Here is a 17151-nt window from a genome sequence, read left to right as displayed (position 1 = left end):
CTACATAAAAAGCCCAGTATTTCTGATGGGATTGAGCCTTTACATTACAGTTCACCACTGTGCCCCATTGAGAAAAAGACCTAAATTAGCATGTGATTACAGCATATGTATGTCAACACTCACAACTTTGAAAGCTGTGTTTATCAGTGTATCAGAGTAGCCTATAGGGCTACTCTCTAGCCAAATCTAGAATTGTTTTAATTTGCCTCATCAGATGAGAATAACTAATTTATCCAGCCATTCTCTTACTAAACTGTCTGAAACTGAAGATTTGATGAAGATGATGACATTTGCTTGCAATAGCCTGTGTAGGATACAACAAACGGCACTGTGCTTTTGGTGCCATCTGGCGGCCATGATGAGCCATCAAAGGACAACACGGACAAAACAACTGCTTGTTTCATCAAAATGTGCGTCACTGTGGTGAGTTCCCTGTTCTGTTCTCAGGTACGAAAGGATGTGAAACCGAAGACCAATTGTGGCATCATCTCCTAATAAATTTGCCAAACAGCGTAATAATATTCAACAACTGTTTTATATTGTACTGATTAATCGAATGCAGGACAGCTAGCCTGTAAATCAAGCGGGTATTTTAGACAAGGAACTTCAACAGTAGATTGTTGGTAACATTACGCATGCGCAAAACAAGATCTAGCCTTTTTTTTTAATCTGTTTTGTGTACCTCAATGCAGTTTGAGTTTGACCAACTACTCTATATACCTAAATATAATTAAAACGTCTCTGTTTTAACTTGGTTTAAGCGAACACGGAAGTATGTACCAGATACACATGTCGCCACAAAGCACATGACACAGAAGTTTCCAGTAAAACCACATTTCCCAAAATGCATCGCCCGTTCTGGTGACATCCACGCTACGATGAGGTGAAGCGGTTGTTTTCGTCCCGATGGTTGTAAGAAGCTGCTTGGAAATCGAGGTATAACGGCATCGGAATCAACGCGGTGTCCCCGGCTTGTAGGGTTTCCCTCTGGAATTACTGCCCGACTTAAGGTTTCCTCCCCCGCTTTGGTTTTGGTGAGTTCATCGCCATGTTATCATCTGTTCCCACCAGGCTAATTGCTCGAAGGTCGCGCAGCCTGTCACCGTGCAGCCGCGTGCTCCAGACCAGCGCAAGCGGTGCCGCATGCCAGGGCATCCGCGAGACACCGGCAGAGATCAAACGCAACCCAATCGTGTCCACCTCCCGGGTCTCCAGAAGGGGGATTTTAGCCGAGGAGACCACTGGTGCTAGTACTAAACAGTTGGTGCAGTACCACCATCTCGCCCCTAGATGGCTGTCCAACCTGGAGAACCGCCGCGGCTCATGGGCGGCTTTGGCCAGCAGAGGGCGGAACAATAACCAGTACTGGGAGGAGAGCGGTCAGCGGGACGGAGGTGATGGCCGGAGGACAGGTGGGGGAGCCAGCCGGGCAGGAGTGGCTTCTGCCGGTGTGCTGTCTGCTGCAGCCGTGGCCTTCTGCCTGAAGAAAGATTCTGATAACAAAGGTAGACGTTATCGGCCATCAGTCATTGCGATTGTCTGACTTAGTATAGCTTTTTTGTCTATTAGTAATGAGGCACTTTGTTTAGAAAATATTGTAAATGGATAATGGTGAGGGCCAGCAACCTTTGCACATTTACAAGTTTCATAGTTGTAAATTAAGTTGGATTTGACTTCAAAAAACACTACAGGCACATCCCTAATTTATTAATGTGTACTCGAGTTTATTCTTCTTGTGTAATGTTTTCTGTTTCTGTTCTTGCAATAACAAGGTGATGCACTTCTGGAGGCAGCAAGGACCAATAACTCTGAAGATGTGGCCAGGTAACATACACACCACATGATTCAAGGAGGCTACTTAGTATAGTAATGGTGTTGTAGATGTTAAATTTATGTGACATGGCCATTTATTGCATTTAAATAGTCTAGTCACAATGCTAGAGAACAGCAAATAATACTTTCAGGATTTGGTTATTGTAATATGTAATTGTTAAATTATACAATTTATTTGGCTGTGCTAAATTTAGTCAGAAACCATATCCCCTGCCACTAATTTTTAATATTATATACATATCAAGGTATTGAGGCAGAACTAGTGCGATAACTTAATTTTATCCATCTCAGTTTGCACTACATTTAACTCTATTTACTTGAATAAAGACACCATAAGTTGTTCCATCCCCAGTGCTCTTTGCAGTATAATGTCACTGTCAACATGTAAGTGATTAGTAGAAAGTAGAGAGCATTTGTTTTCCTGTGAGATATTGTTAGGTTAATGTGAGATTTTTTTTTTTGTCCCCACTGCTCGTAAATTATCCATCATCTTCTGCTCTTTAATGTTGTTGACATCTCATAGCCTTGTATAGATTAAAGATTATCGGCTGAGGCCAGTTTCTAGAACAGCTAGGATCATCTGCAGTTATGAAAACAGTTATATCACTTGTAGTTGTTGTACCACCAATAACCACCAGGTGGAAGAAGAGGACTGTGTGTGTGTGTGTGTGTGTGTGTGTGTGTGTGTGTGTGTGTGTGTGTGTGTGTGTGTTCGCAGAACGGATGTCACACTCGTCCACTCAGAGCTCTTCATTTCAACAGTGTGCCTTGATTTGGTCTCTTTTCTGATATGAAGCTTTTTAAAGATTTGTTTCTCTCACTTTGCATTACCTTTTGTATTTATCTTCTCTAGCTCAGATTTAAAAAACACTTTAAGTCTCTTACAATTCCTCTGCCAACCAGAGCCAACCAAAAGGAGCATGTCAGGTCTTCTAGTACTTCAGCGTCCCATCTCTTCTGCTGATAATATTGCATTATAAATGTTAAGTAACTATGAAAACAGACACAATTGAACAAACTAGTCACAGGGACATGCTCCTAAAATTTGGTGTAGAAGTTTTTCTTGGGACGCAATACCAAAGAGCTGGCAAAGTAATATATTAGTGCCTTTTGGTTACATACAAGTACAGTAAAACACATGATGCCTTTATATTGGTAGATGGTTGGATTCCCTGCTTTCAGTCACACTGCTCACCTCTGCAATAATAAGACTGATCTCATAAAGTAGCGAATGTATGACACGCCAATTCGTATGCCATTTTGGCATGTTTACAAGACGCAAAATCACTTTTTAGCGTGTTTATCTATGCACTTAGCCCGCCATTGACCTACATTACGTGTGAATTTTCGCAGTACCGAGTAGTATAAAGGGACGTAGGGCTGCGGATGGGTAAAACACAGGACTTTCACCCAGGAGAGCTTGGATCGCATCCCGCAGGTGGCGATTTTCAGCTGTTTTTTTTTTTTTTTTTAATTGTTTTTTTTTTAAGCCTTCCCCAATGTTTCTTTCCTAAACCCAACCGTTTATTGTTTTCCTACGTGTGTTTTAGTCGTTTTTTTCCGTGTTTTTGTTGCTTTTTTGTGTTACTAAAGCCTTTCCCTGTGTTCTTTTCCTAAATCCAACCTTTTTTTTTTTTCTTTTTTTTTTTTTACACGCTTGTGACGTTGTTCTCGCGATAACACGCAATGTGGCGATGCCACGTGGTGGGTATGTTGACATCCGCTGTATACAGCGTAGACATACACGTGGATAGCTCAAAATGCGTACAGATAACACGCCATTTGGCTTTAGGAAAGTGGCGTGTATGTTTACACAAAGTCATGATGCCATGTTGCAATAATCATGTTAATGTGTGTTAAATCAGTGCTTATGTATGTACAGTGTCGCTGGGTATTTGTATCAGTGTATATGAGCGCACGTGTTTATCCATGTATGTCTCCCATTTGCTGGCTTGGGTTACCTGTGTGCCCATGTGGCAGATGGTGTAGGTGAGAGTGCAGTGAGACAGTGAGCAGATCACAGATGTGTTAAGTGCTTTGGTTGGAGTGTTGGGGTTTGTCTGCTGAGAGGCAGTGGAGTGGATGGAGGGCTCATTTTCACACAGACTTTATAAAAGCAGTGGTGCTACAACAGTGGTGAATCATGATATAATCTTGAGATAGCGTTTTAACATTGAAAGGCGCGTATAAAGTTGATGTGATGTCATGTGACCCAGCCTTGATCATAAAAAGCAGGCTCCACTGAGAAGGGTTTAAGTAGGCTGATAACGATGCTGAAAATGTAGGGATGGAAGCTGCTGTTAATTCATATATTGCGCTTGTATTCAGTATTTTTAGATTTGAAAAATGTAATTTGTAAAAATAGTTAACATCCTCATTCCAGTTTAGTTTCATTTCAGGATTTACCCCTTTTCTTGATGCTCTGTTGTCTTTCTTTGCCACATTGGTATGGCAACTTTGGCTGGACAATATCCAAGTTTCATTAAAGGGCAGGTTTGCCAGCTACATCAGTCAAACGCCTATAATACAGCAAATTAGGGTTGCACAATTAATCGCAGTGTTATTAAAATCGCACGTATGAACTAGTGCAATATCCAAATCGCAGGGGGCCACAATATTTGTTAAGGGCAAAATATGTCAAACCATTCTGAATTAAGTATTGTGGTGCTGCAGACATCCCAGCCTACAAATTATATCCTACAGACTAAAGAAAAGTCTTTGTTTTTAAAAATGTTCAATATCTTTCAACGAAAATGAGAATAATGATACACAAATGATTATTCCCTCCAATATTGTGAATCATATCGCAATTGCAATTATATATTTTCCTCATGTGCATAAGCATAGTGTCACCTCTGTGTGTAGAGATGACCGCTCTGTGAGCCGCCTCATTTAAATGTTTGACTTGATTGACTGAAACCCTTCTCAATGGAGCACAGTGCACAGCTTATGTATTTTTGAAATACATAAGCTCTGACTTCCCACAATGTCCCTTCTTTAACTTTACCTTCTGGTAAAATGAAGGTACTAAGAGCTTCTCAGTTTGACTGAATCAGTACTGCGCTCTGACAAGCTCAGATGTAGCTGAAGTGGTGAGCCTTTCTCTCTCTGCCCAAACCCTGATGCTGCATGCAGACCAGGCAGGGAAAAAAGGAGCCAGAGAGCGTCGGAGCTGAGTGCAGAACAGACAGAGGCCACGGTGTTGACTGTAAACACACACACTGTCTGTCTGCTCAGCACATGAGACGACAGACGGATCACTTACACACACACACACACACACACACACACACACCATGGACCGTGCCACTCCAGTACCTGGTGTCATACCCTCGAGCAAAAAACTCAACACACACCTGGCTTACACACACAGACACATTAACTGGTCAAGGAGCAAGTGTGTGTGGCTCCAGATAAAGTCAAAGATATCATGAGCTGGTTTCATGCTGGTGTGTCGACCAGGCAGCTTTATTCTAGCATCATTATATCTCTGTATGTGTGTATTTATACCGAGACCATATGGACACATTCAGACACCCTCTACTATATGTTGATGTTAAATAATAACCACTTTTTTTCTTTTCCAACATCAGGCTGGTTAAAGAGGGGGTTGACCCGAACCACCGCCACCGTCTGGGTTGGACCGCTCTCATGGTGGCTGCCATCACCCGACAGCACAGGTCTGTGTGTTTTATCCAACCGAACCCACTAAACAAATGATGTGTTTTACAGTTCTGAGATGCCCTCCCCTGGTGAGCATACTGTATGTAACAGTAATGTAGTGTTTTGGTAGCACGCATCTGTCTGCATGAGTTAGTATGTGAGCATATGTCATCCCTGTCCCCGCTCTAGTTGTTACAGTAGGTCTTCAGAAGTGCAAAGTGTGACTTTCAGACCGACAGACGGTCTTTACACGTTCCCCCATCTCTCTGTCCAACAAATTAAATTAGCCTCCTGGCCCCCAGAACACACAGCACAGAGAGGGGCCGAGGTTAAGGCCGGGCCAAATCCAATTTACAGGATTTCCCCCCCCCCACTCTCCACCAGGACTGTGTCGTCACTTTTTTTGTTCAAGGGCCTCATGTGCCCGTGAGAAGCATAAGGTAAAATTAGAATATGAAAATAGATTAAAATACGTACTTACTGCTCACTTTAAATCTTAGGGTTACAGTTGCTCCCTCCTCAAGTTCGTAAGATAGTTTGAATTAATGTCGCAAATGTGGGCCAAGTTAAAGTTTGTCGGTTTTCTTACTGTGTGTAATGTAGTTTCTGCATTGAAGCGTATCGTTTGTGTTAATTTCAAAGTTTAGATTCTTTATTTTCTACATTTTATAGTAATATGTTCTAATAAAATATTTCCATAGAGTTGCTGAAGTGAAGTGATGAAGCGCTTTCTTTATGAAAATTTAATTGACAATTTTCGGTTAATAGTCATTTATCAAGAAATCAGCCAGACATTCGCTGGTTACAGCTCCTTCAAATGTGATAATTTGCTGCTTCTACATGATTGTAAATTAGATACAGTACAGGCCAAAAGTTTGGACACACCTTCTCATTCAATGCGTTTCCTTTTTATTTTCATGACTATTTACATTGTAGATTCTCACTGAAGGCATCAAAACTATGAATGAACACATATGGAATTATGTACTTAACAAAAAAGTGTGAAATAACTGAAAACATGTCTTATATTTTAGATTCCTCAAAGTAGCCACCCTTTGCTTTTTTATTAATAAGGGAAAAACTTCCACTAATTAAACCTGACAAAGCACACCTGTGAAGTGAAAACCATTTCAGGTGACTACCTCATGAAGCTCATTGAGAGAACACCAAGGGTTTGCAGAGTTATCAAAAAAAGCAAAAGGTGGTTACTTTGAGGAATCTAAAATACAAGACATGTTTTCAGTTATTTCACACTTTTTTGTTAAGTACATAATTCCATATGTGTTCATTCATAGTTTTGATGCCTTCAGTGAGAATCTACAATGTAAATATTCGTGAAATTAAAGTAAACTCATTGAATGAGAAGGTGTGTCCAAACTTTTGGTCTGTACTGTATCTTTTGAATTCTTAAACAAAATAAGTGATTTGTAGACGTCACATTGGGCACTCCGACATGATCACGATGATCATTTTATAGACAATAATCAATCAATAATTGTTTTATGATGATAATTGATAGTTGCATACTCTTCTACTCTCTGTAACTCATCCTCAGAGAAAAATATGATCATATGCTTTGATTATTTCAGTTTATGGTGATGTTTAAGCTACAGTACGTTTATATATTTACATGATGTGTGCTGAGTGATTTTTGGTAACATTGATGTATGTAATGTTTTTTTTTTTTATACAAATTTGGTTGTATGTATGTTTGTGTCTGTATGCACTGCTTTTGTGTGTGTGTCACTGCCTTGTGTTTGTGTGTGTGTTATGAGTGCTATAACTCAGCGAAGCAGTGACACTCCTCTGTGTTTAATCCCGTCTTCCAACCCCCCAGTGAGCCGTCACTGCTGCAGGGAAGACAGAACATCGGTTCACACACATCAGTCACACATGTCTCACACACACACACACACACACACACACACACACACACACACACACACACACACACACACACACACACACACACACGCTCATATCCACACGCACAAGTGAGGATGCATGTGTGGTTGCACGCACAACAATACAGACAGACAAGGGGAGTTTATACCAAATATCTTACAGGCCAACTGCCTATTACTCAGTCACACACAACTTTATTTGCAGCCGTTAAGTGAAAACACAGGGAACATTACTCATGAACAAGGTCTAGCCTGTAGCTAGAATGTCAGCATGGTTCTTATTGTTGAATCACACACACACACACACACACACACACACACACACACACACACACACACACACACACACACACACACACACACACACACACACACACACACACACACTGTATTCCTATTTTCCTAGACCAGAAGTGATAACTGTTTTTTTAAGAGACAGAAGATTTCACCACAGTGCTATTTCAGAGGAAGCTGTGGAGTCCTCTTGACTGTTTCCAGGTATAGGGTCCACCAGGCAGCCTCTTTGGCGTTCAGGGGTCGAGGTGCGCCTGTGTGAGAGAATCAGGGGTGGAGAGGAGGGGTGTGTGTAAGACTTAAGGGTGAGACATCGGGGGGGCGTGTGTTTGCTTAGCTTTGATGTGGGGCTAAATCAGGGAGGCGCAGGGCCTGGCCCACTATTTGCACTCTTTAACACACAATACTCATCTCTATCTCTCTTTCTCTCCCTGCATCCCTCCCTCGCCGCATTCACGTGCACAATGAGCGCTCAGCCGAGTGTAACGCCTGTTGACCGTTCCGACCTGTCGGCCGAGCGACTCGATGGGAGGGAGGGAGGGAGGGAGGGGGACAAAACGAGGGAAAGCGGCGGGATGGGAAAGAGAGAAGAGAATAGTTTAGATGTGGAGAGTGATGTGGAGTGGGATTATGGTTTTGGGACTGGGATTAGTTTGATTGAATGGTGGTGAAAATCACCAGAGAGCTCTCAGTAAAATATTCCGTTATTTTGGTCACGATACAACATGATTGTGATGGTAAGCAGCCTGGTTCAGTGACAAAATTCCATATTTTTGTTTCTTACATGTACTCTTCTTAGTACACCACATTTTTGTCCCTCAAAACCACATAAATGGCTTTTCATGTAATGATTTTCAACGTGTACACTGTATTACTTTTCAAAAGAATACAATGCTGGAAATAAGGATCACCTTTCACTTGTTTTAATTTGCCAGCTACATAGCAATCATGCAATAATTAAGGAGTAATAACTGTTGAAAGTTGGACATGAACTTCACCATTTAACAGAGGAATATTGATAGGGCTTAAGTTGTCCAATTCAGTAATTAGATGCTTCAAATGGGATCGGTCTTTGAAAAATTCTAGCTATATTATACAAGCTGTTGTACTGTTGGCTACATTTCACACTTTTGAGCTCTTCTGGACAAAGAAATGCACTTTATGTTGTATGGACTACCTGATGACCATGCACCCATGATGGGCACCTTTTTATATATACACACTGAATGGCTTTCATTGATGGTGATGGCAAAAAAACACACCGAGCATTGAGCAATTGGAACCATTCAAGTCATCAGCATGGCAAGGTCAAGTCCATTTTATTTGTATAGCCTAATATAAAAATTTTTCCTCAGGGGGCTTTACAACCTGTACAACATACTGTGTGACGCCCACTGTCCTTCTGACCCTCAAGGCAGGAAGGAAAAACAAAACTTTAACAAGGAAAAAACAAAAGAAACCAAAAAGAGTAACAGAGGAGAGATCCATTGGAAGTAAATCAATATATAAAGAAAATACTTGGAAATGAACGCAGCTTATTTAACTGAAAAATAAAAGTGAACCTCTATTCGTGGCATCTATCTGACCCCAGGTGTGCAGCAGGTGAGATAAGGTCAAGTGAGGTCCAGCGTCTGGGCCAGGTGGTCCGAGACATGGATGGTCAGTTCGGCTCGGGTGTCTATTGTGGCACAGGACAGACGGGAAGTGTCAATTTCCGGTCTTCCCTCCAGGGCAGGATGGGAAACTAACACCAGCCCCCAGCAGTCCTCGGACCGACCTGAAGGGTAAATCTACCAGCCCCAGCGCCGGCTTATTAACTGAACAGTGGTCATTATTTCAAGCTTTTGATACAAGCGCTGGATGGTGGTAGAGCAGGGAGAACATCCTTTAACTGGGCCAAGTTTTAAGCATCTGTTGAAGGGTTCTCAAGCCCCTCATTTCCAGGGGTGATGCTCTTATCACATTATGAGATGAAGGAAAAACTTAAAATAAAAACAGCAAGCAAAAAATAAAACAAACACTTCAGCAAAGATGAAAAAGCATGGGTGGAGGGAAAGCGAAGACTTGAGGAAAAAAGCAGACTATATTTTGTGTTATGTTTTGTGCCACTCAGACAGCCACGGAGTGTCAAGGTAATGGACACAACGCTGGCAAAAAAGTGCGAGACGATGGCGTTAAGTCAGCAGCTAATAACCCCTCATTTAAATGATGCACATTTTGTCTCAATTTAGCTGTGAAAGTAAAATGATGTTGTAATTTACAGATCACATTGTTTCTGTACTTATAAGATTGTATTAGGGAGCCTGTAGGGCCCACACCTTTTAAAATGGGAGTTTAACCTAATTAACCTCTGCATGCCTTTAGTTTGGCCTCAAATTAGTGCGGCAACTCTCCCACTAAATGTCCCAAATAAAGTTAGCCACTTGATCATCAGTTGATTAGTAAAACTATCAACTGTTTTCAAAAGCTCATTAGTTTTAGCACGATCCTGTATAATTAAATCTCCTTCTTTCATCTTTTTAGCTACACTTGCCTCCTTTCATCCACTCCTCCTCCTCCTCTCTGCAGTTTTCCTCTCTTTAGCCCTTTCGTGTTTACCTTTCTGATGCCATTAACCCTTTTCAGACCATCTAATTTCTTCACACAGACCTGCCCAGCCTCGTGTGACCAGCCACGGTTTGAGTTTGTGTGCGTCTGTATGTGCCTCGGAGGTTGCATCCATGTGTTTGTAGAAGTGCTTGCAAGGGTGAGAGCAGAGCCCTCTGTGGGTCACGGCCCCCCTGCCGCCCCCGGCCACAGTGATACAGTAACAAAGGGGACCCCCCGATAGTCCTTTATACCTCCTCAGCAAGGTCAGACACAAAGACCTGGCCAGGCTGTTCTCAGCCTCGCTCTCCCACAGGAACACACATGTTCTGTAGTGACGAGACAAACTACCAAAGTCTGCTAAGATTTGAATGATTTTTTCTTTTTTTTTTTAAGGAGATGAGGGGACATTTTGTCTCCTTCTGTTTTAGTTTTTTACTGATCTACTGCAGTCCTTTCTTTGTATGGTACACTTTTGAGCCTGTACTGGTGCCCCAACGATTATTTGATAAATTAGTCACTGATTATTTTGATTACCCATTGGCAGTTTCAGTCATTTTTTAAGCAAACGTGCCAGACATTTGTGGATTCCAGTATCTCAAATATGAAGATTTGATGCTTTTCTTTATCCTATCTAACAGTTTAGACTGATGGTCAGAAACAAAGAGAAGAAACGAGCAATTTGAATACAACACCCCAAGCTCTACGAAATTACAATAGGCATTGTTCACTATTTTTTGATAAACATTTTTTAGAGAAATTAATTACAGAAAAAATGTGCAGATTCGTCTTTAGTGAAAATAAAAATGTTGGTTGCATCCTTAATTCCATGTATTACATACATGCTTCATATATTTTACTGTTTCAGTCTGTTGTTTTTTAGTCCTGTTTCAGATATTCCTTTAAAACCAAGTCTTTATTGTATGTTACTATTACTTTAATTTCACTCACACACACTTACCGCTAACTTGACTGTGGCATAATATCAGTTAGTTATTCCTGAGGTCATATCTTCTGTCAATACTCATTAAGAGCACAGGTTCTCCTAAAGGGAACCTGTAGCCTGTTACGTGGTCATGTCTAGGTGCTTTAAAAAAGAGGAATCCACCTCATCCTCCTATGAATAATCGTTTTGCTCCATTTAAACCAGGCCTCCTTCCATAACCATTTAGCTGCAAATGATCCATCACTCCCTCCCAGCCTGCATTACATAGTCACAGGTTTAATGGCAGCCAGCAGCGTATTGGTAGGGTTCATGTTTCGGCCATCGCCCTCGTTCTCGCTCACAGTGGGCACAGACTAGCTGACTAGTTTTTGTGTGCATTCATGTGCATGTCTGTGTATCAATGTCAAATCCATTGCACACGTTCATGGTGGTAAATGTAAAGCGAGTGTGTTCTGTAGACGGAGAGACGGTACCTGGAATGTCCGTTGGGTCACAGTCAGTGGTGTTGCCGAGGTACTCGTGTTTGTTCTATAAGGCGGTACGCTCCAATGAAGGGCTACACACAAACACACAGTGCCCATCCCCCCCCCCAACAGCGCCGGAAACAGGCCCGACCCTTGCCCCTTCAATGTACACATATGTACATGTTACAAAGCGGACCAATGAGTAGTGAAGGAGAGAAGGAGGAGAAGCAGCAATTGAAGTGTATCCACCATGATGGGACAGACTAGAGATGGAAGTAAGTCAGGTGGAAGGCTCGCGGTCAATTGAGGAATTAGATATTTATTTGAGGAATTAGATATTTATATCTGCGTACAGTGGGCTGTTTTTCGAGCTTTGAGTATGGTAGAAACTTTGTTGAAGGGCCAAGGTTATGTTTGATGACATGAAGGTGTCCCAGTCTTAAATTTAGTCTGCACCAGTCTACTTCCTGTAACCTGACTACATATGTACAGTAGGTGCTGTGACACATGCTTGCCTGTGTTTTTAGAAAATAGTATGGCTTAATTAGATTTGGCAATTTGACAAGACCTACTGTGAGATGATTAAACCAAGGTAGCTATCCCTTAATATCTTTGGTTGTATGAGGCCATTGTGGGCACTCACTGTTGTAAATGAGAAAGCTGCTTTATCACAATATTGGATTTAAAATATTTTTACATAAATGTGATGAAGAACTTTTATTTGTTTTTAATCCACTGGATTAACCAAAAACAAGATACTTTCTGATACTTCATCTATAAACCGTTTCTTAATTGAATTCCCAGAAAAAAATGATATATCATGATATATGTTGATATAACAAATGTAAATGTACATATTTTGTCATTGATATTATCCATAGACGTGATTACATCTTATTACTGTGGAAAGGCTTGGTTTGTGTGCCCTTGTGCATTTATAGAATACAAGTTCTAGGCAGGATTATTACACATATTTAAATGTGTGTCTGTGTTTCCCAGTGTAGTGAAGGTTCTGTTGGAAGCTGGTGCCGACCCAAACAGCGGAGATCACTTCAACAACGTTTACGACACCTCACGGGAGAAAGGCATCCACTCACTGGAAGGTGAAAGAGGAAAAAAAATAAACACTTTTTGCTACTGTGTGTGCATCCGTCATGCATGTGTTTGTGTGTGTTGTTGCTATATTACACATATGAATCCAAAGTGGTAAACCAGATATTATCATTTGCATAAAGATTTGCATTTATGTACATGTTTCATTTCTTCCGTATTATTTATGTTGTATGTTCTCATGACAAGTAGTGTGTGTTTTATTTGTATGTCTTCCGAGCTGCACACACAAAGACAAGATGGCACTGGCGCACACACACACACACACACACACACACACACACACACACACACACACACACACACCCCAGTCTGTGTTTGGGTTCTGCAGACATATTTATATGGGATATGTATATTGCAGACATTTATATGGCTGTCAGGTTTAGGTCCACGTGGGGCCGGCATAGCGTGGGGAAGCGTTTCCCAGACGCACGCTGATGGATGGGCTAGGGGGGCCTGTGCGACGCTTTATTGGGTTAGCTATGATTATCCCGCCCTGTCTCTCCCTCTCTCCCTCTCACGTACACACACACACACACACACACACACACACACACTGCAGAAGGAGACTGTCGGAGAGATGGAGAAAAAGAGTGGGATGGATGGAGGAAGGGAAAGACTGATGAAGGAAGTAAAAATCAGGAAGAAGGCAGTGAAAGAAGGGGGGGGGGTAAGGGAAGGAGGTATGTCAGAAGCAGCGATGGATGGAGGGAAGGAAGGAGAGGTTAAAGATGGAGGAGATGGAAGAAGATGTGGATGTTTGGAGGGGTTATAGAGGGAGGGAGGGATGGAAGGAAATGGGTGGTATGATGAGGGAGGGAGAGGCGAGGAAGTCAGGAAACGGATGAGACAAAGTTATTGGGATAGAGAAAGTGGGGAGGGAGGAAGAGGGTGCAAGTGATGAAAGGAATTGATGAATACCGGGGAGGAGAGGAAGGAGGCGTAAAAAATAAAAATGGATGATGGAGGAGTGGCACGAGATGAGTCCTCTTATGAAAAAGAGAAGTAAGGAGAGAATGATAGACTATCTCTATTATTAGTAAGGAGCACAGCAAAGGAGACCCTAAAACACAACTCGCGTTATTCCTATCATGTCGAGCAGTTGAGCTTAAATCTGTGAAAATGAACATCTCTTCCAAATCTGGAAACAGGAAAGGCAATTTTGTAGTCTGCAGTGTTATCATTGTCACACTTTCTGGAGCCTCACCATTGACTGTGAATAGATTAAAGAAAGTTATTAAAGGCTCAAACATGTCCAGTTGAAGTTGTTCGTTAATTCATCATACTCGTCTTTTCAGCTCCACAAAGTTCACTGGTTGCATCTCATATTGGAGTTGTGCCCACACTATTTCCATCTTTGGGGAACTAGTGTGTTTTGTCAAATCCATTTTGAGTCTAAACTCGTTCTTGAATCGGAAATTTAGTAAAACATCTTACAAATGTTCCCAGAAGGCTTTTTGTCTGTCTTTGTTCTGTCAACTAGGGCATGTTTTGCAAAAGAAAAAAGCAGTCTTTTGTTCTAATCGTTCTTGTCTCTCCATGTATGGCTCTCTGTCCCTCCCTACAGTTCTCGTGTCCAGAGAGGATGAATTCAGCAGCAGGCTCAGCAGCAGGGCTGGCTTCCGTGGTTGCACAGCGCTTCACTACGCCACACTGGCTGATGATCCACGCACTGTCCGCATGCTGCTGGAGGCTGGTACGTTACAGCCCACCCAACCATCCCTAACCCCACTTTAGAGTCCATGAGGGTACTCTGAGGGTCTAGATATCTAAACATAGTCTGCAGTTTTACAATCATGGTGGTATGACTGTGTTCTCTAACATTAAGTTATATAAAAATCACCTCTTTTTTTTTTTTTTTTTTCAAACCTAAATCTTTAGCCGAGTGAAAGTAGGATCATTGTTCTTGACTTTGCTATGATTAACATTCATGTTTCTCATTTGATTGTATAGTATTGACTATTGAGGTGCTCCATCCTCAGAGAAAGAGAGGAAGAGGATGGAGCATCTTTGCCCCCACTGCTTAGATGAACCAAGTCCGGCCCCTATGAGGGAAAACTGCAAAAAATGCAACTGTCACCTGAACTCTGCCAGTCTCAGCTAAAACAAACGGACAGAACTCCTTTATATTGTCCATTGGAAGGGAAACGTCCCAGTGGTTTAACAGAATATCTTTATCTGTTGTTATGCTGGATAATGCTCAATAATTGACAATTAATTGACAGTTACTTTGCTCATTTAATACCAAGGTGGTTATGTTTTCAGTCCTGTATGTATGTTTGTTACTGCAAGGCCATAAGCCAAGAACATGTTAGATTTGTTTGTGCCATATAGAGACCCTTTTACATTTCCACTCATTAATTGTAACTGTTACATGTAGAAGTAAAATCCAGGTCCTAAACATTTCTTCCTGAACAGATTTTGTAGCATTTTGAATATCTTGGAAAACACTTCTCTATTACTATTCCTCTGACACAATGACCACTTGGGTTAATATGGAATGATTTTCATTTTGCATACAGAGACACATGGATATACACCCTGCTTGTATAGGATAAGATTGTTTCTGTATTGTTAATTATAGTCCAAGAATGACTTATTCTAGGGTGCGATTTATTATTTTAGGGAAACAAATGACTAATTCAAGGGTACCCGTTTTATCACGACACATGCTAGACTCCATTCCCCTTAATCTTTGCTATCCAAACTAAATGTTTCTCATTCTGCCCTCAGAGCTGAAGGCAGTATCGTCTCCATCAGCGTTAAAAAGCTTTCTATGTATCATCATCTTAACGCTTCCACCCCCGAGTAATATAAACAGTATTACAAAGCTCATTTGAAATTGATCACTTGTTCTTGTTCTATTCACCCCCATTACACTCGCACCTGTCGTTGACTCAGCTCCACTGGCACACACACACACACACACACACACACACACACACACACACACACACACACACACACGTAGAGCCTCAGGGCAGAATATCCCCCTCAGACTTCTGGTGTGCAGCTCTTAAACAAGCTAGGCCTAGTTGAACTGTGACCTCTCCACAGAACATGCCCTTGGGGTAACTCCACAATCACAGGATGTGTGTGTGTGTGTGTGTGTGTGTGTGTGTGTGTGTGTGTGTATATATATATATATATATATATATATATATATATATATATATATATATGTGTGTGTATATGTGTGTGTGTACATGTCTTTGTGAGTGCATGTGTGTGCTTTTGCACTCAAGTCTCCATTTCTTTAATTTAAAATATTCATATATTCATGCATGCTTTTATCCTTTTGATATATTTTTGAATCTTAACATGGGGGGACATTTGTAGTTGTTGCTTTTTAGGCTGATACGTTTTTAATCAAAAATGTTTTCTTCTTTTTTTTATCAAACACCCCATCCACCATCACCACAGACACGCGCACATATCTAGTATTAATGTCTTGTTTATGTTTATGATGGATGGTGCATCCAAAGCTCTGTCTGCCTGTCTCTACCGTCTCACCCCTGCGTCAGTAAGCACTCTGTACGCTTAAACAAATCACTTTGTCTAACTCGATCAAATCTTCTGCAGATGCATTTTTGAATTAAAACGGTAAGAAATTTCACAAAGCAGAGACATTTGTTTTAAGTCAATCTGATTAAAGACGGAGTGGGTTTTCGCTCGCCCGACTGGGTCGTTGCCGGTTTGGCGCCACCATCACGGCCAATAACAATCATGACATCACACACTCTCAAACACCTTGCAACACATTGCTGTCCATGTACATGTGTGATTCTGTGTAAATAGGCACATAATTAAAGACTTTTATAGAAGTTTTTTATGCATTGGATTATTTTTGACAAAGCTTGTGTCGTTTGTACCGTCTTTTTCTTTAATCTATTTCCTCTTTGTAGCCAATCCATTTTTTTTTTACATCATCACAAAAATCTCAAAAAAACTCATCTCATAAACTGCCACAGCTTCAGGACATTTGTGTGGATTTGGAGGTGTGTGTGTATGTGTCTGTGTGTGTCCACTTATTGTGCGACATCTTCCCTTCATGTATGTGCACATTGTGCGTGGATCTGTATGGAGTTGTGTGTATCCTATGCTTTGTTATTTCCCTTGTGTTTGTGTGTGTGTCCATGTTACACTACCAGCCGTGGGTTTTGCTCTTTTGGCCTTAGCTGGCCCTCGACTCACATCTCCATCCATCACAGTCTCTAGGCCCACCCTCGGGCCTCTCCTCGCCCCACAGTCCCTCACCCTACCTGCGGAGGCTCTCTAGCTTCTCCCCAGGCTCCACATCAGGCCCGTGGCCACAGGCACTCAGTAATGGACGGCTCCATAGGTGGTAGGA

At 41.6% G+C, this 17151-nt stretch overlaps 1 protein-coding gene across 1 annotated transcript in view; it reads left to right on the top strand.

The window, feature by feature from the left end:
• Positions 1-427: 427 nt before the first annotated feature.
• clpb (ClpB family mitochondrial disaggregase) overlaps positions 428-17151 on the top strand; it is a gene marked incomplete at its 5' end in the record, with an annotated part of 32929 nt that continues 16205 nt past the window's right edge. The window contains 6 exons of the mRNA XM_028571372.1: positions 428-447; positions 1072-1505; positions 1773-1824; positions 5427-5513; positions 12690-12793; positions 14368-14496. Coding sequence (XP_028427173.1) covers positions 428-447; positions 1072-1505; positions 1773-1824; positions 5427-5513; positions 12690-12793; positions 14368-14496 — 826 coding nt within the window. The remainder of the gene's footprint in view (positions 448-1071; positions 1506-1772; positions 1825-5426; positions 5514-12689; positions 12794-14367; positions 14497-17151) is intronic.

This window comes from Perca flavescens, chromosome 3 (assembly GCF_004354835.1).
Source record: "Perca flavescens isolate YP-PL-M2 chromosome 3, PFLA_1.0, whole genome shotgun sequence".
Lineage (NCBI taxonomy): Eukaryota > Metazoa > Chordata > Actinopteri > Perciformes > Percidae > Perca > Perca flavescens.
Note: the sequence above shows the minus strand (reverse complement) of the source record. Positions and strands in the feature narration are given on the sequence as shown.